At 37.8% G+C, this 26,967-nt stretch overlaps 1 protein-coding gene across 11 annotated transcripts in view; it reads right to left on the bottom strand.

The window, feature by feature from the left end:
• The window catches only part of TTC3 (tetratricopeptide repeat domain 3), a 120,685-nt gene that overhangs the window by 73,670 nt on the left and 20,048 nt on the right, over positions 1 to 26,967 (bottom strand). For 6 of the 11 annotated variants that reach the window (XM_009202259.4, XM_031665736.1, XM_021935515.2 and 3 more), the window contains exons 8-16: positions 25,883 to 25,968; positions 24,525 to 24,619; positions 23,302 to 23,364; positions 11,447 to 11,501; positions 8,647 to 8,809; positions 7,634 to 7,679; positions 5,915 to 6,038; positions 4,196 to 4,259; positions 1,277 to 1,337 (exon numbers count right to left, since the gene is read on the bottom strand). In XM_009202259.4, coding sequence (XP_009200523.4) covers positions 1,277 to 1,337; positions 4,196 to 4,259; positions 5,915 to 6,038; positions 7,634 to 7,679; positions 8,647 to 8,809; positions 11,447 to 11,501; positions 23,302 to 23,364; positions 24,525 to 24,619; positions 25,883 to 25,968 — 757 coding nt within the window. Of the gene's footprint in view, positions 1 to 1,276; positions 1,338 to 4,195; positions 4,260 to 5,914; positions 6,039 to 7,633; positions 7,680 to 8,646; positions 8,810 to 11,446; positions 11,502 to 21,802; positions 22,013 to 23,301; positions 23,365 to 24,524; positions 24,620 to 25,882; positions 25,969 to 26,967 lie in introns of those variants that run through there. The other 5 variants (XM_017956449.2, XM_017956447.3, XM_031665737.1 and 2 more) reach the window with 3 other exon arrangements.

Genomic DNA, 26,967 nt, shown 5'->3' with positions numbered 1-26,967 from the left:
GCTCTGGTTTCTTTAGGGGTACAGGGGAAGGCAGGGAAGAAGACTCATGATTTTTCTATCAAATAATAGAAAAACATAATAATATGCTATATCCTTGCTTTGTATTTAATTTTTGTAGCAGCATCCAAAAATGGCCATTTTTGAAAAGAAATGAGATTTCACTGACTTTTTTTAGTGTTTTGATATTCAAATAATTCTCCCTGAAGCATCTATTATGGATTCAGATTAAGAAATGGAGAAGAAATTGAAAACCAGTGTATTGTGGCAGACATGGCTTTGCTATTTCTCCAACATCACTTTCATTCACTTCAAAAACTTCTGTATTAAAAGATTTACAATTTCACATTGTAATCAATTTATATCTTGTTGGCAATGGGGTATTAACTATAAAGATAGGAGGCAAGGCCAGGCACACGCCTGGAATGCCAGCACTCTGGGAGGCCAAGGCAGAAGGATCACTTGAGGCCAGGAATTCAAGACCAGCTTGGGCAACAGAGCAAGACCCTGTCTCTAAAAAAAATTTATTTTTAATTACCCAGGCATGGTGACATGCACCATAGTAGCAGTAGTAGTCCCGGCTACTTGGGAGCTGAGGCAGAAAAATCACTAGAGCCCAGGAGTTCAAGGCTGCAGTGAGCTAGGGTCACACTACTGCACCACAGCCTAAGTGATAGAGCAAGACCCTATCTCAAAAAAAAAAAAAAAAAAGATAGCAGGCAATTAATTACAGTTAATTTTCATGGGGATGTTTGATAGAATTCATTTTATAAGTAGTCAGAATTCATTAGGAAATATTTTCCTCTAACGATAATTACTCAAAAGGGTATCTGAAATATGCATACCCATGGCTGTATATGCAGAGTAACTTTCCCAATAGTCATGAAACTGTTAACAGTGCATTCCTAGAGGCCCTAGGGAAGGGACTGCAGGAGGGGTCAAATGAGGTGAGCAAGGAAGGAGGTTTCATGTGCATCTTATATCTCTCTCAATGCTTTTTCCTTTTAGCGTACATATTCTGGAATTTAAAAAATTAATATGGACATATTAAATATTACATGACTTTCAGAAGTCAACATATTAATATCCAGGATTAATAATCCTTTAGCCAAAAATTATCATTTCCTAAAGATATGCTTTTGATATTTGAAAGGGATTTTGGTACTCATCATATTACATACATTAAAGTAGCTAACACTCAAAAAACAATCTTTTTTTTCCTTTTACTTGGGGAGAGTACGCTAGGGGGAAAAAAACACACCTTAGAGAAAAAACATACCTGAACTTCTCTGATTCATTGTTTCGAGATTTTTGTTTTCCTTTATGTTTTGGAGGCTGACCTGTGAACATAAAAGTATTTGTTCCTGAAATCTGTACATAAAAATCTACAAGCCTGGGAGTAAAACTATTTTTAAAACATAAACTGGAGTAAGAAAACAGAAGCGGCAATATGGTATGTGAGTATAACTACAAAACGGCAAGCCAAAAAAGAAGCTACTGATGATATTTTTCTATACATAATAAATTATTAAATATAATCAATTATTAAAGATCAATTATAATAGTGATCATTATTATAATTTAGGTCTACCATAGATACAGAGAGATACTTCTGTTCTCAGACAGCTTACAATCAGATGGGGTGAAAAGACACATCACTTCAGTAGTTAAACAACAATCATCCTTAAGAAGAAAAGAAAGTACTGTGTTGTTATTGACATGTTAATTGCATAGTCAGTAATACCCCTCACAGCTCACAAAAGGGAAAAATCACTTAAGCTGGAGTGGTTGAGAAAAATGTTAGTGAGGATATAGCATTTGTGTTTGGTTTTGAGGAAGAAGTACGATTTGGATAGAATGGCCTGAACCCAAGAGCAGAGTTCATTTCAGAAGCACTAAGTAAACCTGTGTGATTTCAAGACCTCAAAAAGGGTGGAAGGCTGGAAAAGGGCTGCTAAGGCAGGCTGAGGTGAGTGTTTACAGACCCTTAGCTTCAGATGCAGCTCTGTGAGCCCAGCTTTATTCTGCTGGCAGGAATAGGAAACCATTGCATATTTTTGGGCAGGGAGAGCCCTGCTCGGAGCTGTGTAGAAGAACTGGTATGGCAGGAGGAGCAGGGTGCATCTGATGAAGGTTTAAGGGGAGGGCACAGAGACAAGTCAGAGCCAATGTAATAAGGACGGAATGAGCCTGGGCTTTGGTGGCCTCAGAAAACAAAAGCAGCTTTTGGAAAGGCAGAAGAATTCTAGTTTGATTTCCATTCTGTGACCTTGGACAAAACTACTTAACCTTAACCCTGGAACCTCAATTTCTTCCCCTGTATGTAAATGCTGAAGGGTAGACAGAATTTATTTAATTAAATGATGATAATGGCCTGAGAAATATCAAGACATTAAAAGCTATCTTCCAAAAAAAAAGTTTTATCCTCAAAGATGTTTCATATGCTGTTGGAATTGCATCAGGTAGGACAACTGCCTGAGTTTCCCCTCCCTGTCATGACGCTAATGTGCTAACCAAATGGAAATGCTCGTTATTAAGTAGGTATATCTATGGAACTAACTGAGCCTGAGCAAACATGAAGCTGCAGGTCACAAAAAATAGAAATGGCTGCTAGAAGCAAAATGATGGAAAGAAAAACCAACCACCCAACAAACAAGAGAAGGGAAAAGAGAGGATCGTTAACTAAAAAATCAACAATCTCACCTTAAGAATCCTGGGACGAACACTTTCAGGCTTGAGGTCAGTCACTGTTGTGCGTGACCACAACCTTAAGCCATCAAGAAAACCTGTATTTTCCTAAATCTCGTGTTAAAAGACAGGGAAGCATGTAATACACTTTAGAAAGATTTTCTTCAAACTCTGGTGGTATTAAGATTCAGAAATGAATGAAGCACAAAAATATTCACTTCTCCAGAACCTTCATCTCCAAATGATGCCAAGTAATGAGGTTCTGCGGTATCTGTGTTTACTAGATATGTAAATAAATACATGCACTGAGCACACACAACTTAAAACAAATGAGACTTAGCCTACAGCACTGTTATGGTCTGGACATCTGTGTCCCTCACAAGATTCACATGTTGAAATCCAAATCCTCAAGGCCATGGTAATAGGAGGTGGAACCTTTGGGAGGAATTAGGTCATGAGGCTGTCCCCTCATGCATGGGATTAGTGCCCTTATAAGAAGACACCCCAGGCTGGGCGTGGTGGCACACGCCTGCAATCCCAGCACTTTGGGAGGCTAAGGCGGGAGGACTGCTTGAAGCCAAGATTTCGACACCAGCCTGGCCAGCGCGGCAAAACCCTGTCTCTACTAAAAATACAAAAATTAGCCTGGCGTGGTGGTGCACGCCTGTAATCCCAGCTACTCGGGAGGCTGAGGCAGGAGAATTGCTTGAACCCATGAGGCGGAGGTTGCAGTTAGCCCAGATCATGCCACTGCACTCCAGCCTGGGCAACAGAGCAAGACTCTGTCTCAAAAGAAAGAAAACGAAAAGAGACCCCAGAGGGCTGTCTTGCTCCCTTCTACTACATGAGGACACGGCAAAAAGATGGCCATCTATGAACCAGGAAGAGGACCTTCAGCAGACATCAAATCTGTTGACATCATGATGATGAATTTCCCAGCTTCTGGAAATGTGAGAAATAAATGTTTGTTGCTTGTAAGCTATCCAGTTTATGGTATTTTTGTTATAGCAGCATCCGTTCTCAACATGGGTGATATCACCCCCAATAGGGTGAAAATTAGTTATTGGGAGACAATATCAATTCTTTTCACACATAAAGCACAGATGCACATATGGTACATAAACAGCTATTAAAATTTTATGGGGGAGAACAATTAGATTTAAAAAGGTCTAAACAGGCTCCTAGCAGGTGGGAGGAAGGGAGGCAATAATAAACTTTCAATAAGGAGAAACAACAGCCTAAAAAAAATTAAGAAGCAGGTCAAAAAGAGCTATGTACTTCATCTTTTCCTTTCCTTTCATTTGAATTTCCAAAATTACATTTACTAAATAATATTAAAAGACTGAGCATTGATTTCAAATAAATATTCAACAATTTCTTAACATAGAAGCATTATAAAGTAAAGGAGAACAAGAGTGGATATAAGCAAGGCTTGTGCAAATTGTAGGGCATCCAAGTTTAGGAGACATTATATTAACTTGGCAACAATTGATATAAAAACAATACTCACTTGATGGTGGTGAAAATTCAGGATAACAGTCACAATCATCTACCTTCAACACCTCATCCACCACCTGCCAATGAAAATTAGTGAGACTCTAAAAACAAAAACTAAAACCCAGCCATGAAGAATTCAAGAGCCATATAAAAGAATTTAGAATAGAATAGGATAGAATTAACCCAAGCATCTAAAATATGCAGCTGGTTATTAAGCCTAAATATATAAACAAACAAAAAAAAAGGTAACTAATGATAAGGATCATGATACGCAAGGACGAATTCTTGAATGACAATTCTATTTCTGTTGCCTAGCACAGTGCCTGACGTGACAATTGTTCACTAATACCTGAATTAACACTATCACATCTGTACATAAAAATCTGCAAGCCTGAGAGTAAAACTATTTTTAAAATATAAATTGGAGGAAGAAAACAGAAGCAGCAGCTGGGCGTGGTGGCTCACGCCTGTAATCCCAGCACTTTGGGAGGCCGAGGCAGGCGGATGATGGGGTCAGGAGATCGAGACCATCCTGGCTAACATGATGAAACCCTGTCTCTACTAAAACTACAAAAAAATTAACCAGGTGTGGTGGCGGGAACCTGCAGTCCCAGCTACTTGGGAGGCTGAGGCAGGAGAATGGCATGAACCCAGGAGGTGAAGCTTGCAGTGAGCGGAGATCGTGCCACTGCACTCAAGCCTGGGCAACAGAGCAAGACTCCATTTCAAAAAAAAAAAAAAGAGAAGCGGCAATATGGTACTCGTGAGTATAATTACAAAAGGGTAAGCCAAAAAAGAAGCTACTGATGATATTTTTCTATATATAATAAATTATTAAATATAATCAATTATTAAAGATCAATTATAATAGTGATCATTATTATGATTTAGGTCTACCATAGATACAGAGAGATACAGGAGGTAACTCCTGTTCTCAGATAGTTTACAATCAGATGGGGTGAAAAGACACATCACTTCAGTAGTTAAACAACAATCATCCTTAAGAAGAAAAGAAAGTACTGTGTTATTATTGACATGTTAATTGCATAGTCAGTAATACCTCTCACAGCTCACAAACGGGAAAAATCACTTAAGTTGGAGTGGTTAAGAAAAATGTTAGTGAGGATATAGCATTTGTGTTTGTTTTTGAGGAAGAAGTACGATTTGGATAGAATGGCCTGAACCCAAGAGTAGAGTTCATTTAGAAGCACCAAGTAAACCTGTGTGATTTCAAGACCTCAAAAAGGGTGGAAGGCTGGAAAAGGGCTGCTAAGGCAGGTTGGGGTGAGTGTTTACAGACCCTTAGTTTCACATCCAGCTGGAAATGCTCAATACAATTCCAGATCCAGCTGGAAATGCTCAGTATAAACTCCTCTCCCTAACTGAACACAGTCTCTTAGAAATTTTCAATGTTATCAACAAGAGGACTTTTCCAACAACCGAAGGAAGACGATACAAAGAGAAGTAAGTGACAAAATGGTTATTTTAAAAAATATTTTGAAAACACATAAATGTGATTTCAAAATAAATTCTGTGACTTTCAAATATTGTATTTATGTAGTTGTATGAGATACTCAGATTATTTATTATAAAAAGAATCATTCTTTTGGTAACAATAGGCAAAAAGGGTTCAAATCGCCAAAAATTTGGTTTCTATTACCACCAAAATATTACTGTAAAAATATGAGACTATCTATACTTGAAAAAAACTGTAGTTTTCAATGGAGCTTACCTTTAGATTCTGATTACCACCGTTGGCCATTTCGTGATTAATTTTTCTGAAATCTCTTTCCTTCTCCACAAAGTTAAGTGAAGTTGCAAATACAGGTGCTGATAAATTCCTAGGTGTGTAGGCCCTAAGTGGGGGAAAAAAGAAATGAATTATTATACATTTTAAAAAAGTTATCCTTTGAATGAACAGGTTGCAGCAATCACAGCCTTTTTTCCTTGAAAGCAAGGTATTATTGTTTTAAAAAGATTTTCTACCTATGAGATGGAGCTTTATACATAAACATTATTTTAAATTTGGTATTAAAACTCAAAATAAAGAAAGAACAGTTCAAGGGCCGGGTGCAGTGGCTCACGCCTGTAATTCCAGCACTTTGGGAGTCCAGGGCAGGTGGATCAGCTAAGGTCAGGAGTTCGAGATCAGCCTGGCCAACATCGTGAGACCCCGTCTCTACTAAAAATACAAAAATCGGCCAGGTGTGGTGGCAAGTGCCTGTAATCCCAGCAACTGGGGAGGCTGAGGCAGGAGAACTGCTTGAACCCAGTAGACGGAGGTTGCAGTGACCTAAGATTGTGCCACTGCACTCCAGCCTAGGTGACAGAGAGAGACTCTGTCTCGGGAAAAAAAAAAAAAAAACACTTCAAAAAAAAGCATTCTGGGTTCTAACATTTAAATACTAGCCAGGTGCGGTGGCTCAGACTGGGCACAGTGGCTCACTCTTGCAATCTCAGCACTTTGGAGGCCAAGGCGAGCAGATCACTTGAGGTCAGGAGTTCGAGACCAGCCTGGCCAACATGGTGAAACCCCATCTCTACCAAAAATACAAAAATTAGTCAGGCATGGTGGCAGTTGCCTGTGGTCCCAGTTACTCGAGAGGCTGAGGCAGGAGAATCACTTGAACCCAGAGGCAGAGGCTGCAGTGAGCCAAGATCACATCACTGCACTCCAGCCTGGGTGACAGAGTGAGACTCCGTCTCAAAAAAATTTAAAAAACAAACAAAAAAACCTATGTCCTTGTGTTAAATTTAAATATCCTAATTTAAGTTAAATTAGGATACTAAAATTAAATTTAAAGATTCCAATTCCACAGCCAATTTCTTTATGTCTACATGTTCAGCATGCTACAGAATGAGGAGCTTCAATATCCCAGACATCTGAACAAGCATGCAGAAAAACATTTAATCTGTTTTAATTGCCAAATAAGCAAAGGTACAACCCTGGTTGCTATTGTTTTCTTGTGAGCATACTCAAGTCTGTCTGTTGCCTATTTCTAATAGGAAGTATCTTAGCCTTTGAAAGACATCAGGAAGCTGGAAGTATTAGGTTGGTCCAAGAGTACTTGTGGTTTTTGCCATAGATGTTTCCATGACAGAGGTGAAGGGCAGAGGGCACAGGATATGTCCCAGCTCTCTGCTGCCAGGAGCTTCACAGCCAAACTGGTCCCATTCAAGCATAGTAACATCCAATTAACATTTCACCCCTCTTTTCCCACAGGATTAGGCTACTGAGCTTATATCTATATGGTTCAGTAAAACAGCAAAATAAATCTGACAACTTACAGGTCACCTGATAACACAGGCACTTAAAAAACTACCTGTCTTCCTTCCATCTCCAACTTTACTGTGGTTGCTATTAGCTCCTAAAGCGTCAAACATAAGTGATTCTTAAATTCATGGAGCAAAGCCACTCCTAGCAGCAGCTACTGACCTGCTATTAACTTACCTGTTTTCGTAAAAGGCTTTAATTGGATCCTTATTTGCTGTTCGACCTATAAAAGTCAATCACACACACATACACATAGTAATCAATGGATTGGCAACATAGACTTTAAAAGATTTTCAAATTTACTTTAAGCTGATAATAAGGAACATCAAATTTAGAAAACTGAAAAGTAAACCTAAGCAATTTTACATTTCTAGATGTCTTTAGTTTTAGGATGGTGTCAACAAAATGTTACATAAACTTTGTCTGACATTCCATCACATGTGATCACTGACAAGTTGACAGCAACATGTAAATCTGAATCAGAGGCGGTACCTGTCTTCAAGAAACTCACAATCTTATTATATAATCATGTTATGATGGATAACAACATCTGCCAGTCAAACAGAGCTGTTCAGCTCAGCATTGTACGACCCGAAGAAGAAAAAGCAGGAAAGACTCATACACTCAAAGTGTAGATTAAGGGATTTCAGGCATTGGAGAAAGCAAAAAGACTTAGTAGAGAAAACAAGGGCAGAATGAAAATCTACAACTCCTAGCCTGCACAGCCAATTTCTGCTATATATATAAAAAACATTACATATACATATGTTCAGCACACTATAGAATTAGCACAAACAGTGCAGAAGCATCAAGCAGCTCTACTGAAGGGTCTTTAGGAAATAACTTTAGTAATGAAGGAAGTATTTTTAAATAATTTTGTTTCAAAAAGTTTTTATTTTATTCAAAATTTCTGAAAGGGATTTTTTTTTCTACAGAAGAACAAATAATAACAATTTAGTTGCTGTCTGTTTCAAATAAAAAGTACAAATCATTTATAATTACCTAATGGATAACATGTAACTCTACACAGATAGAAATGAAAAACTCAAGTGCCATGACCAAGATAACATGATAAAATAAGGATAAATCATCTGAGGATTGATTTGTGGTCCTCTGTTAATACAAGAAACCCAACTTCCAAAGTCTGAAAGAGAATTAGACTGTAAGCAAAAGAATCTTAGGTGAAATACCTTGTAGGTCTTCTATTTGTTTTTGTAACTTTACATGCTGCTGAATTAGATCCTTGATTCCCTCAGGGTCATTTTTACAGAGTTTTTGAGCTTTTATGTTTGCTTGCAGGGCCCAGTCATATTCCCCCAGCATAGAAAGAGCATCACAATAACGATAATGACCCTGTTCCAAAAAGATAAATTTAATTTTTTCTCAAAAATATGCTTAAGTTAAAGAAAACAGGCAAGGAACACTATTTTGCTTGAAAACTGATTCATTACTTAAAATATTAGATTAGGTCCCTACCAATGAAAAATAAATTTAAAATGTTAGTACCTCAGGAAATAAAATTACCTAATGAGCTAAGTGAAAAGTTATAAATAGACAAATAATTACAATAACTAAGGATCAATATTTTTGCTTAAGAAATTTCTGTACCCCCAGGAAAGAGTTCAACTTTTGTTATATTTTGCTAACAGAGAATATAATAATTTTGTGCCAGATAAAGTAAAAAATGTCATTCATTATAAATAACTTCATGTTTTTAAAATATTTGAAGGCAGTAACAGTCTCCAAGTCATCGTCTTTCCTACACCTGGAAATGGAGAAGTTTTTAGAGCTGGATGCAACCATCGGCCTGTGCTGGGGTTTTCCGATACCTCTGAACCTCCTGGGGTCAAATGATTCTCCTGCCTCAGCCTCTTGAGTAGCTAGAACTACAGGCATGCATCACCACATCCAGTTAATTTTTTTGTATTTTTTTGTAGAGACAGGGTTTCACATGTTGGCCAGGCTGGTCTCAAACTCCTGACCTCAAGTGATCTGCCCACCTCGGCCTCCTAAAGTGCTAGGATTACAGGTGTGAGTCATCACGCCTGGCATCTAAAGCTTCACTTAAAAAAAAAAATGGAGATTTTTACAGTTTAGGAAAATACAGAGACTAATACACAGATACCCAGAATTAACTGTTAACATTTTGTTATATTTGCTTCTGATTTTTTAATGAAAGAAATAAAACTATTTCTGATGATACAGAGACGGCTGAAATCTCCTTTGCACCCTCTCCAATCTCTTTTCCCTCTCTTACTGCCCGGAAGCAAACACTATCATGAACTTGATAGATATTTTTCCAGCCAATGTTTTACTTTTTCATTTAACACTTTTAAAAATCCATAAATGTTGATAAGCCAGTTAATTCAACTGCAATCTACTATTTGATTCATTCAATCACTAAGTCAACAATTATTTACTAATGAGTGCCTGCTAAGTGTCAGGCAGCTAGTTAGACAGTCTGGATTCAAGAGTGAAGTGAACCAAACACCAAAAAAATCTTTCCTTGTGGAGCTCATATTATACTGGAAGACATACACAATAGCCAATATAACTCTAACAGTAGATATCATGTATTCAATAATGGTAAGTCCAAAGAGGAAAAAAGTAAAGCAGGGAAAGAAGATAAGAAATGGATAGGAAGTGAGGTGTTTGGCATTTTAGTAATGTGGCCAGGGAATGTTTCACTGAGAAGAGTCCTTTCAATACCAACTGAAAGGAAAAAAGGGGGCTGGGCAATGCTCTGGGGAAAAGCATTCCAGGCAGAGGGAAGGGCAAGTACAAAGTGGAAGTGGGCCTGGCATGTCTAAGGAACAGTGAGGATGCCAAGGGCCAACATAAAGTGAACCAGGGACAGAACAGGAGGAGTGAGGTTGGAGAAATAACAAGTGTTCAAGACGGGGACAGATCACACAGGTCAGAGTAACAACTTTGCTCAAGTGAAAATACCACATTTATTTGCTGCTTTATCAACAGACATGTAGGTATTTGCAGTAGTATGCCATTAAAACAATGCTGCAATGACCAACCTTGTATATCTTACCATGTGCATATTTGCTAGAAATTTTCTAGGGTACACACACTCAGAACCAAGTAACTGTGGAGTCTGTCTATCATAATGCTCCCTCAGTTGTTGAAAGCAATCACACTCCCACCAGTTTACTGGGGCTTCCTGTTACTACACATACCCACCAACACTGAGGACAATCAGCCTCTTTAATTTCTGCCAATCTGAAAGACTCAAACAATATGACACTGTAAAATTTACTCACATAGTGGGTTCTGTGTGGAGGCCCTCTATTCTGTACTATTGGTTTCATTTTTCTGTGTACCAAATCCCTACAATTTTAATTACTAGGAAATAGAAATAGTTTCTTATTTCTATTGGCCATTCAGGATTACTCTTCCGTGAAATGCTTACTTGTTTTACTGGCCCATTTTCTACTGGGTTTCTTATTTACTTTAGGAATTATGTGCATATTCTGGCTATAAATCCTACCAGTTATATATGTGGCAAATTATCTCCTCTCAAACTACTATTTCATCTATGGTTGCTTTTGACATACACAAGTTTTTAAGTTTGATATAGCCAAATATATCAAGATGGTTTTTTTCACTGCTGATTTGTGCACTGTGTGTTAAGAAACCTTTTCCTGCCTCCTATAAAGACAGCCTCCTACAGTTCCTCCCCAGTTTTAAGTGGTTTTTCACACTCAGGCACACCCACCCAGAATATGCATAGACGACCTCTCAATCACTAAGGCACCCCGAAGGCTCAAGATGCCCACAGGCCGCCTGTCCTCACACACAGCCTGTCACTGCTGTGGCTAGGTCCCCATGCTGATCATGGATCTCATGACTGCCCTTTCACATTCTGGAGCTCTATGTCATTTCATATAGCATTTTTATGAACAAACACACCCGGTAAACAGATTTTTCACAATGTTGTATGGCATTATTTGCTCAAAGTAAAATACAGAAGAAACCTACCTTTGGCCAAGTGTTCTTCAGAATAGTGGCTCTCTTTCCATCACCGAGTGCATTTCTAAAAAGAAAAACAATTAAGTATTTAAAATTTTTCACTCTTTTTTAGTAAAAGTATTATATCTTGCATATGTATACTTTGTGAATTTTCCATGTATATTATCTAGTCAAAAGATAATTTTAATTTTTAAAAATCCATATAATATACGTCCATTATAGGAAATTTGGAAAATACAGAAAAATAAAACAAAGGGAAAAAGTCACCCAGAGTCACAATCACAACTACCCAGGAATAACTACTTTTAATATTTCTGAAGTATTTCTTGCACACATCAACATCGTATCTATGCATAGTATTCTTTTTTTTTTTTTTTCTTCTTTTTTTTTTGAGATGGAGTCTCGCTCTGTTGCCCAGGCTGGAGTGCAGCGGCGTGATCTCGGCTCACTGCAACCTCTGCCTCCCGGGTTCAAGTGATTCTCCTGTCTCAGCCTCCAGAGTAGCTGGGATTACAGGTGCATGCCACCACACCCGGCTAATTTTTTGAATTTTGAGTAGGGACAGCGTTTCACCGTGTTAGCCACGATGGTCTTGATCTCCTGACCTTGTGATCCACCTGCCTCGGCCTCCACCTGCCTCGGCCTCCAAAAGTGTTGGGATTACAGCGTGAGCCACCATGCCCAGCCTATAACGTTCTTATTTGTACGTTTTTCTGTACTATTTCTGCATGTCAGTAAGACTTTCCAGATGTATCACTACCAGGTCTTTCACACAACATCAGTTAAGCTACACTGAACAGAGCATGGAAGCTAGACCATAAGACCCGGGTTAAGTCTAATTTAATCACTAATTTTCTTGGGGCTATTAGGGAGTTATTAACATCTCTGGGCCCATTTTTCTCATCTGTAAAATGTGAATAATTCTGTTCTAACTGTTCTGAGGTAGATATTAAATTAGATACTACATTATTAAATTACTTTCATAATCTATCAAGTGCTAACAGATCCATACCACAGTCTATCAGTTTCCTGGCTTCCTTATCTTCAATGACTTCCACCTCTAGCCCAACTCAGCCACCCATCACTGCACCCCTGGAACTTAGCATCACTCAAAACTGTTCAAACTTCAAACTGTTCAATCACTAATTCAGGTATCCAACTCCCACTATAACCTAGGTTGTCCCATTTAACTTGTTCAACTGTTCCTATCTCCTCAGGGTACCCAACTCACTGACTTATTCACCTACTTTTTTCAACATAGATTAAGATTTGCTGGTTCATCATTTCACATTCATATTTATGCTAATTCATCACTATTAAAGAGATTTCAAGGAAGAACTAGATAACTTATACTACCAGATATCAATACCTACTAAAAGGTTACATTAAAAAAAAAAAAAACCCAACTAGATGAGGATAACCTGACCAACAAAATAGACTAAAGAAACTAGAAATGGATTCTTACACATAATCACCTGATTCATGACAAAGGTAATACTGCAGTACATGGAGAAAATATACTCTTTTAATAAATGGTACTAGGTCAATTGGACATCCATATCTTTTCTTCTTTTTTCTTTCTTTTTTTTTTGAAACAAGGTCTCGCTCTGTCACCCAGGCTGGAGTGCAGTGCTAGTCCCTCTCACCACAGCCTTGACATCACAGGCTCAAGCACTCCTCCCACCTCAGCCTCCTGAATGGCTGGTACTATAGGCATGTGCCATCATGCCTAGCTAATTTCTGGCTAATTTCTGAATTTTTTGGAGAGACAGGGTCCCATTATGTTGCCCAGGATGGTCTCAAACTCCTGGGCTCAAGCAATGGTATTTGTCAAGTGGGTGGTATTTGTCAAAGTTCCTGCCTTGTTCTCCCAAAGTGCTGGGATTACAAGCGTGAGCCACTGCTTCTGGCCCATATGAATCTTGAACACTATCTCACACTAAATACAAACACCAGATCCAGATGGACTGCAGATCTGTACATTAAAGTTGAACAATCAAACCTTTAGACGAAACACAGAGAATGTGGTGACCTTTGAATAGGTAAAGACGATAAACAGAACACAAAAAGAGCTTATCATAGAGAAAAACCGATAAACTGTACTACATTAAAATTAGTAACTTGTTTGTGAAAAGAAAACACCGACAGTGAAAAGGCAAGCCACTGAGTGTGAGAAGATATTTGCAATACATATATCTGACCAATGACTCGTATTCAGAATACAAAAGAAAAACTCCTAAAAATGAATAAGGCATTCTACTCAAGAGAAAAAAATAGCAAAAGACTTAAACAGGCACTTCACAAAAGAGAATATCCAAATGGTCAATAACCTTATGAAGATCTGAAATATCCTGAATCAATTTATGAAAATGGAAATTATAATCACAGTGGTATGCCACCATCACCCACCAGAATGTCTAAAATAAAAGATGAAAAATAGTAAGTGTTGGTGAGGGCACAGAACTGAAACTCATATGCTGCTCTAAGAGTACAAAATGATACAATCACACAGGAAAGCTAAATGCATATAAGCATACCCTCTGTTCCAGCAATTCCACTCCTTGATTATACACTCAATGGAAATGAATACGTATGTTCACAACAATACTATCTGCAAAAGCCAAATACAAGAAGCTACCCAAATGCCCATCAACAATAGAATGGATAAAATGTGGTATATTCATGCAATCAATGAACACTTTACAACTACATGCAACAATATGGATCTCAAAAACGATGCTGAAAACCAAACAGAAAAGAACACATCGTATATTATTTCATTATATTGCACTAAAACAGGCAAAATTAACCACCAGAAGCCAGGCTAGTAGTTATCCTGGGGGAGGAGGTGGGTCATGATTAGGAGGAGGAACAAGAGGAACTTCTGGGGTACCGGGGTTGTGATCTGCGCGCTGGTTACAGTTGTTTGACTTCCAAAAATTCGATCTACACTTAACACTTGTATACTTTTCAGCATGTGTATTAAGATTTTTTTAAAAGGACATAAGACAAAGTTGTCCTTCTTCTGCTGAAGACGTCTGAATTACAGCAGCCATCCTTCATTCTGAGGGGACAGCCTGAGGACCAAGTCACACACTGAGGCTGGAAAAATCTAAGTCTCTGATGACATTGTTGAGCCACTGAATATACAACCTAGCACACCACCTTCTTCTGGAACTCTTGAATAAGGTAAGTTTTCTTTACCATTTAAAGAGACTCACACTGGGTCTCTCTCCCCAAATACCTTTAAAAGCTGCCTATGCTAGCTGTCTCCATTTCCTCGCATTTCTCAACCCCATCTAATTGGCATCTGTTCCAAGCACTGACAGCTTTCCCTATGGTTACTGAATGACATCCATGTTGCCAAATCTAAGTTCCACTGTAACTGGCTTCTCAGTAGCCAACAGACACTGCTGACCATTCTTTTACTTACTTCTGACACCACACTTAGTCTTCGTTCCATCTCTCTGGTCACCTTTTAATACTCTCCTGGGCAGGCTCATCCTTCTCCAACTGGTCATGTGTGTTCAAGGCTCAATCCTGATTCCTCTCCTAGTCTCAGCCTAGGTTCTCTCTAGGCCATTGGGTCTCAACCTTGACTGCACACCACCTGGGGAGCTCCTAGAAGCCCAATGCCCAAGCTTTACTCTAGATTAATTGAATCAGAATCTCTGGGGTGGGTGATATTTGTCAAAGTTCAGTGATTCCAAAGTGCAGTCCAGGTTGAGAAACACTTCTGTAAGCAATCTCACCCACAACTTCAAATCATGGAGGCTAACTATCCCAAACATGTCTCCCGTCCAAACTCTCCCTTGAGTTCCAGACCCATATAACTCACTACCTATACAACATTGCACTTTGGATGCCTCAAAGGCACTGGGTTTTTTTTGTTTTGTTTTTTGTTTTTTTTTGAGACAGAGTTTTGCTCTTGTTGCCCAGGCTGGAGTGCAATGGCGCAATTTTGGCTCACTGCATCCTCCGCCTCTCAGGTTCAAGCAGTTCTCCTGCCTCAGCCTCCTGAGTAACTGAGATTAGAGGCAGCCCCCTCACCACGCCCAGCTAATTTTTGTAGTTGTAGTAGAGACGGGGTTTCGCCATGTTGGCCAGGCTGGTCTCGAACTCCTGAACTCTGGTGATCCTCCCACCTTGGCCTCCCAAAGTGCTGGGATTACAGCTGTGAGTCACCACGCCTGGCCTTCAAAGGTACTTCGATTCAGTGTCTGAGAGTGAAGTGCAGTTCTACTTCCTACAAATTTATTCCTCTTCCAGCAATCCCAATGTGAGTGAGTAGGCCCATAATCCATAATGCTACTTAAGGCAGAAACGTCACAATAGTTCCAACCGCCTTCACTCTCACGTTCCAACACCAACCACAAGCAACTTCTGTCAACTTCACCTCTAAACTCTTGAATCCTTCCACTTTTCCATTTCCACTGTCAATATTCCGCTGGAAGCCATCATCTCTGGCCTGGGCTACTGTAATAGCCTCCTACTACATCCACTACATCCCCTTCAGATCCATTTTCACTGTGCTCAATTTTTTTTTAAGTACTAATGCTCTCTCCTCAGTTTAAAAATCCTTTACTTTCTTATTGCTCTTAAAGGCCAAAAGCCTTAACATAGCCTACAAGGCCCTCCTTGGCTTAGCCTATGGCCATACTACCCTCTCCTCTGTATTCAGTCCATCTAGCAACTACCAGTACCACAAATGCAACAAATTCCTCCCAATACAGGCCCTCACAATGCCAGCCCACTGTCTGAAACACAGAGGCTGTTTTTGCTCATTTCTGACATTATCCATCAACAGAACCCCAATATTTGTTGAATCAATGCTGAATGTTACTTATTATAATATACAGCACTACAAAGAACATTGTTTTAATAGCATATATTATAAATATCACAATATTAGTATATGAATGCAATTAATGCTAATAAAATTTCACATTTACTGGCATATGACCACATCCTACAATTAAGGCAAAGTGGGCATAGTCAATTACATGATGCTATTGCTTATCCAGACCACACTGCAGCCCAGGGTCTAAATAATCAGGTTTGACTTTTGGTAGCAGCAATTCCCTGCACAAGAGATGTATGAAAATGGGACAAGACTCAAGATGCAAACAGTTATTTACGCTTGAAGACTGTGTGACACGGTAAGAGTATTAAACAGAGCAAGAAACAGAGTTCTAGTACAGGTGCTCCAACTTATTGCTCTTACATGGGGAAGTGTTTTTATTTTTCCAGCCCCTCCTCATTACTGCATATAAAATATGCTACATTCTGCCCTAAAAGGTGATGTTTGTAAAGAACACTTATTCCCTTCCCTCTCCCCTAGTTTCCATGTAGATTTGCTAATTACTCCTGAACTCTTTCCTCTCTCCACCCTTGGCTAACATCCCCAGATGATGAATAATAATTTATCTAATGGCGAGGGAGGGACACTAATCATATGTGGGGCTTTGCCTCTTCTTTTTCTCACTCTTTGGAATCCTTTTTATTTTTTTTAGACATGGTATCGCTGTATCGCCCAGGCTGGAGAGCAGTGGCACTATCTCAGCTCACTGAAACCTCTGCCTCCTGGGTTCAGGTGATTCTCCTGCCTCAGCCTCCCAAGTAGCTGGGATTATAGGCATGCACCACCATGCCCAGCTAATTTTTGTATTTTTAGTAGAGACGGGGTTTCACCATGTTGGCCAGGATGGTCTCAAACTCCTGACCTCAAGTGATCCATCCGCCTTAGCCTCTCAAAGTGCTGGGATTACAGGCATGAGCCACTGTACCTGGCCTTACTCTTTGGAATCTAAAACACCAGATTCCCTTTCCTTTCAGGCTTAAAGTTCCCAAGAGTCCTGTTCTGTCTGACTGTGGGTGAATTACTGGTTGGTGCAAAAGCAATTAGTAATTGCCATTACTTCTAAAAACCACATTTACTTTTGCACCAACCTAGTAGTAACCAGCCCCTTGACTATCAGACTTAAGGCCTGTTCTCCAATTGCATCTGTAATAAAGGCAGTATCTGATCATTAGTTGCCTGTCTTTTCCATCCATCTTTTAACCGATTCTGGACTTGGAAGGGAAAGGAGATGCTATTTATTGACTCTCTCAAACCATACCATAAAAAGTATGCAAGAATTTTGCAAGCCATATAAGGGATATTGCTTTTTTCCTCAATTATAATTATTTTCAGGACCTGACCAGATCAATAAAGAAATAACAACTATTCCCCAAGTTTCCAGATCTTCCAACTAAGGAACAAAAGCAAGATTCAGGTATAAAGGTCAGTCACTGACAAATATGCAGTGAATAATAACCATGGACTGAATAAACATACATTTTAAATAAAAAGTTAGTGTCTATAATTAAAATGATATGTTCTTTCATTCAACTGAGTAAAATAAATTTATCAGAAATGTGTCCTACAGATATATTTGAACCTGAGTGTAAAACATAAGTAAAAAGATAATCATTGTATAGGTATATATAGTCTTTAAAAGGAAAATAATCTACATACTAATAAATCTATAATTTAACACTGTAAATAAAATAATCTATATACTAATATAAACTAAGCATACATATAAACTATATACTAATATGATATGAACTAATGGATTACATGGGCAATCCATTCAGGAAAACACTGTGCAGACATGAAGAACAAAGTAGGTCTCTATATACAGATCCACAACAAGCTCTAAGACTTAAATATAAAAAAAAAACCACGACGTACAACAGCGTATGTAGTACGTTCCTACCCATTTAAAGAAAAAGACATATACATTACATTAAACCAAATAAAACTGCCTATATTCTGACTTACAAAAATGGCCACTTCATTTGGTTCAACATAAGCGCTTGTATAGGCATAAAATATTATGAGAATACACAAAGATATGAAGAGATGAATCAGAGGATGGGTCAGAGTGGGCGAGTGTACCTTTTCCTACTCTGTTGCTTACCATGTGCATTTGTTATTGTTTTTTTTTAAAGGGGGTACACCCCAAATAAGACTGAAAAAAGTAAATATTTTCTTCAAAAGCAAATTCAGTGGCTTCTAAGCAAAAATAAAGAAAACACACCAGAGGGCAGAGTGAGGAATAATTCACCAAACCAACACACACACACATAAATTTGTGAAATTCTCACAGAAACATACAGTGCTTTATATCTCTAGTCTTAGAGAAATTTAGGGGGGAAAAAAGCAACAAGAGAGGAGTCAGTTAATGTCTGTCTGTCTGCTACCAATCACAGTTGGGATCTGATGGAAGGCAGTACCATGTGATGGGTACTTAAATGAATACCAACAGTTGAAGTAAACACCAAGTTTAAAAATACATGATTTTCCAAAGCAACGCAAAAACCATTCAAGCTAAGCATTCCCTTTCTCCACTTAACATTTTCCCTTACACAGTTCATCACGTCCCACCAAAGAAATCTGAATTTTCCATGAGTCCACAAGAATGAATTGAATAGTAAGTGGGCAAAGTCTAATTATGTATATGACATAAGCTGTTGGAACTGCAGAAGCTACAGATATGCCTAATTCCTTTCTCTAGATTCTTGTCTAAACTGAAAAGTTCTGATTACTTCAATTACAATGATCGCTCTCAAATGCCCTATAGTTACCAACTCGTATTTGAAAAGTACACTTTGAGAAGGAGCAGAATAAAACGGACATCTCATCTTCTAAGCCACGTGTCCTGGGATAAACACAATCCTCAGTGTGAAGATTTGAAGGGGAGAGGCTGCGGCAGGAGTGGCAGTGCAGGAGGCAGCACAGTTCCCCAACCCCTGCCTCACGCCAACCCCATCTCCTGTGTTTTCCAAGCGCAACATTCGCAGGACCGGAAAGGTTTTGAAAGGCTCTTGGCCTAACTTATATTCACCCAAAAGTGGTTGGATTTACAAACTGCATGACTATTTCGGCATTAAAATCATCACTGCCACTGCCACCATGTTTGAATGAAGCATCTGTTTCCCCATATATACCTCACCTCAGGCTTCCCCACACACACTTCACACTTCTGCAACTGGCCTTACAATACTTATATTTCTCTTTTCAAGATCACTGTTCACTATTTTATCCTTGATGTTTAGTGGTCACTGTTCTTGTTTTCTGTTCCTTTTCTCATGTGCATTTTTAATCACATTTTGTTTCACTTTTTATCAAATATTTCAAGTATACATAAAAGTACAGAGAACATCATTAACAAAACGAACACCCATGTACCTACCAATGGTATACCACCTTAGCAAGAAATTAACATTTTGCCATATTTACTTCAGCTCTTTTTGTAGTAGTTTGTTACAGTTGACATCCACTGTGTACCATCCCTCCCAACTCCAATCCCTTTTCCCTCCTCCTCTCCCCAGCCACTCCCCGGGTGTTTAACACGCCCATGCATTTTTAAACATTGTTAATACACAGTCTGTATATATGCATATTGTTTTGCATGTTTTTAAACATTAATAAATGGCATCACAGTGTACAAATCATTCTGCAACTTGCTTTTTCACTCAACATTGTGTTCATTTTAACTGCCATATAGAATTCCATTGTATGAATATACCATATTTATCCATTCCCCTATTGATGGCCACTTAGGTCGTTTCCATTTCTTTAGTCTTACAAACAATGCTATCATGAAGGCGTATACATATCTTCTTGGGTACACATTTGAGAGTTCAGAGGATATGAGCCTAGAAGTGGATTGCGGAGTATGCACATCTTCACCTTGTCAAATTGCTCTCCAAAGTGACTGTACCAATTTACACTTTCTCCAGCTGAATATGAGAGTCTCCTTTGTTCCACATCCTCTCAAACACTTGGTATTATGAGATTTTTAAACTTTTGTCCATCTGATGGGTATAAACAAGAAACTCGTAGTTTTTAATCTACATGTCCTGGAAGGATAATCATTTCCTCATAAACGTGTATTGACTATTTAGACCATTTATTTTTTAATTTTTCCAACTTTCACATTCCCTTTTATTCTATCACCACTTTCCCATAGTGATTAATAGTAGAGACTACATCCAGGCTGCCTGGGTTCAAATTCTGGCTCCATCACATCCACTCCTCAGACACTTTGCTTGGCCTCCCTATACCTCAGTTTCATCATCTGTAAAGAGGCAGTAGCACCTACCTCACACAGTTGTGAGGGTTTTACGAGTTAATACACATTAAGTGCTCAGAACAGTGATAACCATGTTGTAAGATACAGTATTATTATTTTTACCCTTTGAAAGATTAATCTTACCAAAGTTCTCTTTTTTAAATTGAATCTCTTTTTCATTTGAAGTTTCAACTTATATTTTCTAATCTTTTAGGATTAAGTATTTCAGAAGTTTTAGCATTCAAGACTTTAACCCTTTTATTCCTTTCTTTTCTAGTATTAAATTGTCCCATTTCTGTCCTCTTTGGACATCTCAATTCTTGCTTCAATTACAGCAGATAAGCAGTCTGGCCTTGCAGAACAGCTGAGGAGTGCATCCTCACCAAACTGGGGAAGGGTAGGTGCTTTACCCCCAGCTGTCCCTGCAGCTGCTCAGCCAGATTCCCACAGCAGATCCAGCATCCCTCTGCTTGAGAGCTTCAAAACATCTCAACCTCAGTAACTCAGATAAAAGTCTTTCTCAGGCATGGGTCCTCCTGTGTCAATGGCAAATCTGAATTACTGGCAACGTGTTCTTTCCTTAAGTAACACCATCTAGTCACCTGATATATATATATTATACTATAGACTTACATATATATACTATGAGTTTTATATACTATGGACTCTGAAAACATCCCTACAATATTGAGCAAATCACACAGACAATATGTGAGGAGGTAGGAAACGCCAGCAAAACCAGTGTGGTAAAACACTTCATGCATAAAACAGGCATCCAATACATATTGGTGATTGCCTAGTAAGAAACAAAGGGTTCTCAATGCTGCTGACCTGGCTCTAGTGAAATGTAGATGGTATTAAACCACAAGCTAGACCATCAGCAGGGAGGTACAAGGATAGATCCACAAGCTGCTCTTGGCCTTTACCTCACCAAGCTACCTAGCTTCTGTACTTCTACTTTGATTCACCTCCTGTTGCAGCAAGGTATTAGAAGGATCTTCCTTGTGTGTCTAGTATTCAACACTCATGAAAGAGAGCAGAAACACCCTGGTTTGCCTCTCAGCACTCAGAGGTGGAAAGTGGATAGATAACCTTCTGCCAAGCAATATTTCAGATAGGCACCTCAATTTTCACAAGAGGCTAGCCAAGTTACCAACCTATTCATCTGATCTTGAAAGCATACAAATTCACCTTTAAACAGCACAAAATAAATTCAATTCTGGACCTAGCCAGAAGCAATAACCTAAAGACACTTGCAGCTCATTTCTTGTCAGAACCCGTTGAGGACAGTGGTATTGATGGAAGACTCTGTCAAGCCCATCCATTCCTCTAGTCTAGATAGCCTCGGTTTATCCACGGCTTAAGCCATCTAAAAGCTGCATAACGTTAATACAGCGGTATTCTCCAAGGTGGTTGGATTACTGGTGATTTTTATTTTCTTCTTTTTAAACTCTTGTATTTTCCAAATTTTCTACCATGAGAATGTGTTCTGTTTACAATAAAAGAAAAACACAATAAATGTTATTTTTAAAGCTACATGCTTAGAATATACTACCTTCCCCACTCCCACCCTCCCATACAAGTGCTTTCACTGAAAAACAACTGACAGCAGATTCTCAGCTTTCATGAGAAAACTTCACAAAAAACATATTTGTGAAACTCAAAACTGTGCTTTCAGGGAGTTTTTTGCTATGCATAAGAATACTGCTGAGATTATTCTCTACTCCATCACTCAATTAATATTACAGCCCACCTTCCTTCAAAACTAAACACTAGGAAAATTATTTCACCTGACAAATTGGTGTCCTGTTTCTTTATGGACAATGAGAATTAAGTAACTTGTCAAGTTTTCCCATTTCATTTTGGACAGCTGAAGGTCAGAGGCAAATATGAATTCTAACTAATACCTATGCAGGACCTTATGCCTGTGAAGCTCGGTTCTGAGAATCCCAGATTCCAACTTCGTTTTCCGGTTTGTTTTCGTTTGAATATTCTTCTACTATGTGGATGTATTCTTGACTCCACCCTACACCCTTCTTACAGTAAAGCAGGACAAAATAAAATATAATAGTCTACCTGCTCAATATTAATGCTTATAATTTATGTTCTAAAAATTTTATACTGGGGAACAATAAAATCATGGTGCGGTATCTTTCTCAGTCTTTCTTAGCTAATAAATAAAAACTCAGCTTAAATTCAATATAAGGAACTAGGAATGAATTATGATTCCACTCTTATACTATTAAATTTATTTGCTTTCTTTCACTTATGAAGGATATTTACTTAATTTTTTATACCAGGATAAACAGAGAAAAAATGAAAATGCTTCTTTTATACTGTATGGATTAATTAACAGAGCATAAAGAGGTAATATAGATGTCATAAACACAGACTTTGACATCATCAGATAAAATCTGTGTTCAAATCTTGGTATCACTAGTGGTACACGTTGGTCATGTAAAATGTGAACTATAACATTACCTACCTATTATGGGTGCTGTGAGAACTAAATAACATATGCAAAGCACTTAAAATAATGCTTAACATATGTCTGCACTCAATCAGAATAGCTGCTGCTGTCACTGTTATATATAAAGCCTAAGTGTATTCTTTTAACCACTTAAGTATTTCTGCCAAAGAACTAGTCAAGGATTTTCTTGTATACCTGCAAAACAGAAAAGTTTCCCAAAAATGGGTATTTAGCATAATAATTCCGTGGTTGAGATATTTTAATCAACTTACCTAAACTGTCCAGTACGAAGAAAACAAAGAGCTCGGTTACCATAAAGAAGGTGGTTTTCAGGTCTTAAAAAGACACAATGTTTAGTCAGTAAAGCACATTACACACGAAACAAATAAAAATCACGACGAAAACATAAGGCACAAGAAAACTTTTTTTAAACTTTACATCTGTGTGGCAGAGCAAAAAGAATATAGGACCTGGAGTCTTAACTGGCTAAGTCCCAGTTCCTTCACTTCCTACATAAGTAACTTTGTTTGAACCAACCTAAACTTCCCTTTTTCAAAATGAAGATAACTCTAGTTGCTCTAACTCATAGGGCTGTTGTGAGGATCAAATGAGACATATTAAAGAGCTAGCAAACTACAGAGTAACTCTAGAGGATAGGATTACTTATATAGTAAGTCAGGACTACGACTACGACTACGTCGTTTTGACAAACAACTGAGAACGGAAGCCTACAGTAATTGCAAATTAAAATAGCTTCATTTGAACTTGTTTTTTAGTTTTATCTGACTATGTGTGGTAAAATGTATCTCCCTTTCCTCCACTTCTTCCTCAAAAGAATAGGGCAGCAGCCTTTCAGAGGTGATACACTAACTGGATTCCCTCATTCCCTGTGGAGATGCGCAAGGGAGGAAAAAGAGCAGTGGCTACAGACCACCCTTCAAAGGCTGCTACAATATTAGGTGGCCCAACTGAGATAACAGGGGCACAGTTATGAGGCACATCTGGAGGAAAGCTACAAAATTCTAGCAGCTGAGCAAAGAGAAGACAAGGTAAAGAGCATATATGTATTCTCTCAATTATCCTGTAAAAGTTCCCCCTTAGAAAGCAAAAAACCCTGAATGGGTGGCATCTTCAGTATTAAGAACTAATCCTTTAATCCTTTTTGACCAGTTAATAATTTTGGAGGACTTGGTTGATAGCAAAATGAGAACAAGACAAAAGAGATAACTCTGTACTGGAAAGTTTTAAAGAAAATGGAAGAGGGCAGAACCAAATTCACAATTTTGCCTGACTTGCTTGAGTTATGCTACTACGTTAGCTTCATATACCCACGTCATCTTCAATGCTTCGAATGCCCAAGGATGAGAAAAATCTATTCTGCATAACAAGTTGGAAGATACTTTCCAATTCTCCATCTTGTTTTTATTTCTTCTGACTACCATTCTAACTTGATCTGACACAGAAACAGGATTTCTTTGGTTCTATTTGCTCTTACCTATATTCAATGGCTCTGGTGTAATAGATAATAGCTATATCAAATCTTTCTTTGGAAAACTCTTCATTTCCTTTCATTTTCATTAGTTCTCCTTGCTGAGAAACCAAGGTGAAAGAAGACCCATCAATTAGCTCCAAAGATAATCAAGAACCCAATACCTAGGAAAAATGTATCCGGGTTTCTATCTTGGGTATCAGAAATAACTAGGGGATTATTTATGTAGAAAATGAGATTACAATACCCAATATTTTGTTACATATATATATGACACACACTACACACACACACACACACATATACTTTTAGAGACAGGGTCTCACTCTGTCACCCAGGCTGGAGGGCAGTGGAGCAATCACAGCTCACAACAGCCTCGATCTCCCAGGCCCAAGGGATCCTCCCATCTCAGTCTCCCCTAGCTAGGACTACAAGTGCACCCCACCATGTCAAGCTAATTTTTAAAAATTTTTTGTAGAGACCAGGTCTTGCTATGTTGCCCAAGCTGGTCTTGAACTTTTGACCTCAAGCAATCCTCCCACCTCGACCTCCCAAAGTGCTGGGACTACAGGCGTGAGCCATCACACGCAGCCTCGGTATATATATTTAAATAAACCTATCTTGAATGACTCAACACTAACTTGGTTAGAGAATATTAAAAGTAAACAAAACCATCACATTATGAATAATTACTAAAATTTTTGCGCTGTATTTGGTAGACCCACTTTTAAATATAGCTTATTAATAAGGCAAATAAGGTAATAAGGCTAAAAAACAGATGCAAAGTAGAATTTTAACTTTAGGTTAGCAAGTATATTATCCAAGAAACCTTAGTGCCGAAAAACATATAAATCAATAACGTAGAGGCAATGTTGATTAGACTAATTGCAAAGCATGAGTTGGTAGGTTAATGAGAATATATATGAAGGGTGCTAGAGAAAAAACTAAAACTTTTCACTTCAAACACTCATTTTTTTTAAATAAACTAAATCACATCGTATCAACAGCATTAGGGAATTCAATAGAACATTAAATATTTTCCCAAATTCCTTTTTTAAAATTGAGTTAAAGTCCTATTTTCTATGAGTGAACAGTGCAGCACATGAATTACATCTCAGCTGTTACCAAAGAAAATCATACTTCTTCAACTCATTAAAGACTCAAGTTTTTAAAAATCAAATTTTCACTTTCAATTAATGGTTTTTAAATCATTAGAAAACTCTGATCAAGATATTAGTTATTTCCCTCAAATATGTCATCCAATTTTATGAACTGTATATTATCAGCAGTTTTATTAACTTCCTCTGAGTGTTAAAAGTTCTAATGGGCAAATCTTAAAATATATTTATAATATTCATTCTCACCTCTATACAATCCATACAACTTTGAGTTTTAAGTTCTTCAAGCAAATTGCAGTCTTCCATTACAATTTTAGTTATGTGGTACTTGTCTAAATTTTATTTTTAGGAGAGAGCAAGAGAGAATATTTGTTAAAAAAAAAAATTGGTATTGATAATATTCTAATTCTTAAGTTAGGTGAGTCCACAAAGGTCCTGTATTATTATTCTTTCTAAATAGCACGTTTCTTGCAACCTTTTATGTATATTAAATAACATAGTAAAAAATAAACTGATAAAATGTTGCAGAAAACATCAGTTATTGCTTGCTATGAATCTAATCTCACTTTTTACTTCTAGCAATAAAAAACCTTTATTTATTATTATATTAGTTGCAATTGTATTTATAATAAATGCACTGTCATAAAATATTCCAAATAGGCCACATAATTACTTACTTCAATAAACACTGTCAAGCATGTATGGTGTACCATGCACAATATTCAATAAAAATGTATGAAAACAAAAACCTGGAAAACTACTTCCTACAATATATTTAATATAAAGATGGAGTATCTCTTATTCAAAATGCTTGGGATCAGAAGTGTTTTGGATTTTGGATAATTTTGGATTTTGGAATATTTGCATTATACTGAGTGAGTATCCCAAATCCAAAAATTCAAAAAGCTCCAATGAGCATTTCCTTCGAGTGTCATAGCGAAGCTCAAAAAGTTTCAAATTTTGGAGCATTTCAGATTTTGGATTTTTGATGCTCAACCTACTTTAAATAAATACTTTCAAATGTTTTTATTCAGTATTTTGACTCTCATGAGTAAAATGTTACAACGAGAAGTTGAAACACTATTATTACAACAATTTAATAAACTAAGATGCAGTAAGTAAAGTTTATCAGGCCTCATTTTCTACATTGTAAGCTATTATATAAAAAGGATGTTTTAAAGTGGCAAAAAAAAAAAAATGTACTGCAACAAAACTATAGTTAAGCCTCTAGCCAAACATATTCATTTCTAAAGTGAAAAGAGCACCTAAAATTTAAGATTCAATAAATGACCCAGGAAAGTCACCAAATAAATAAATTCTAAGGAATAGAG

Source organism: Papio anubis, chromosome 4 (genome assembly GCF_008728515.1).
Source record: "Papio anubis isolate 15944 chromosome 4, Panubis1.0, whole genome shotgun sequence".
Lineage (NCBI taxonomy): Eukaryota > Metazoa > Chordata > Mammalia > Primates > Cercopithecidae > Papio > Papio anubis.
Note: the sequence above shows the minus strand (reverse complement) of the source record. Positions and strands in the feature narration are given on the sequence as shown.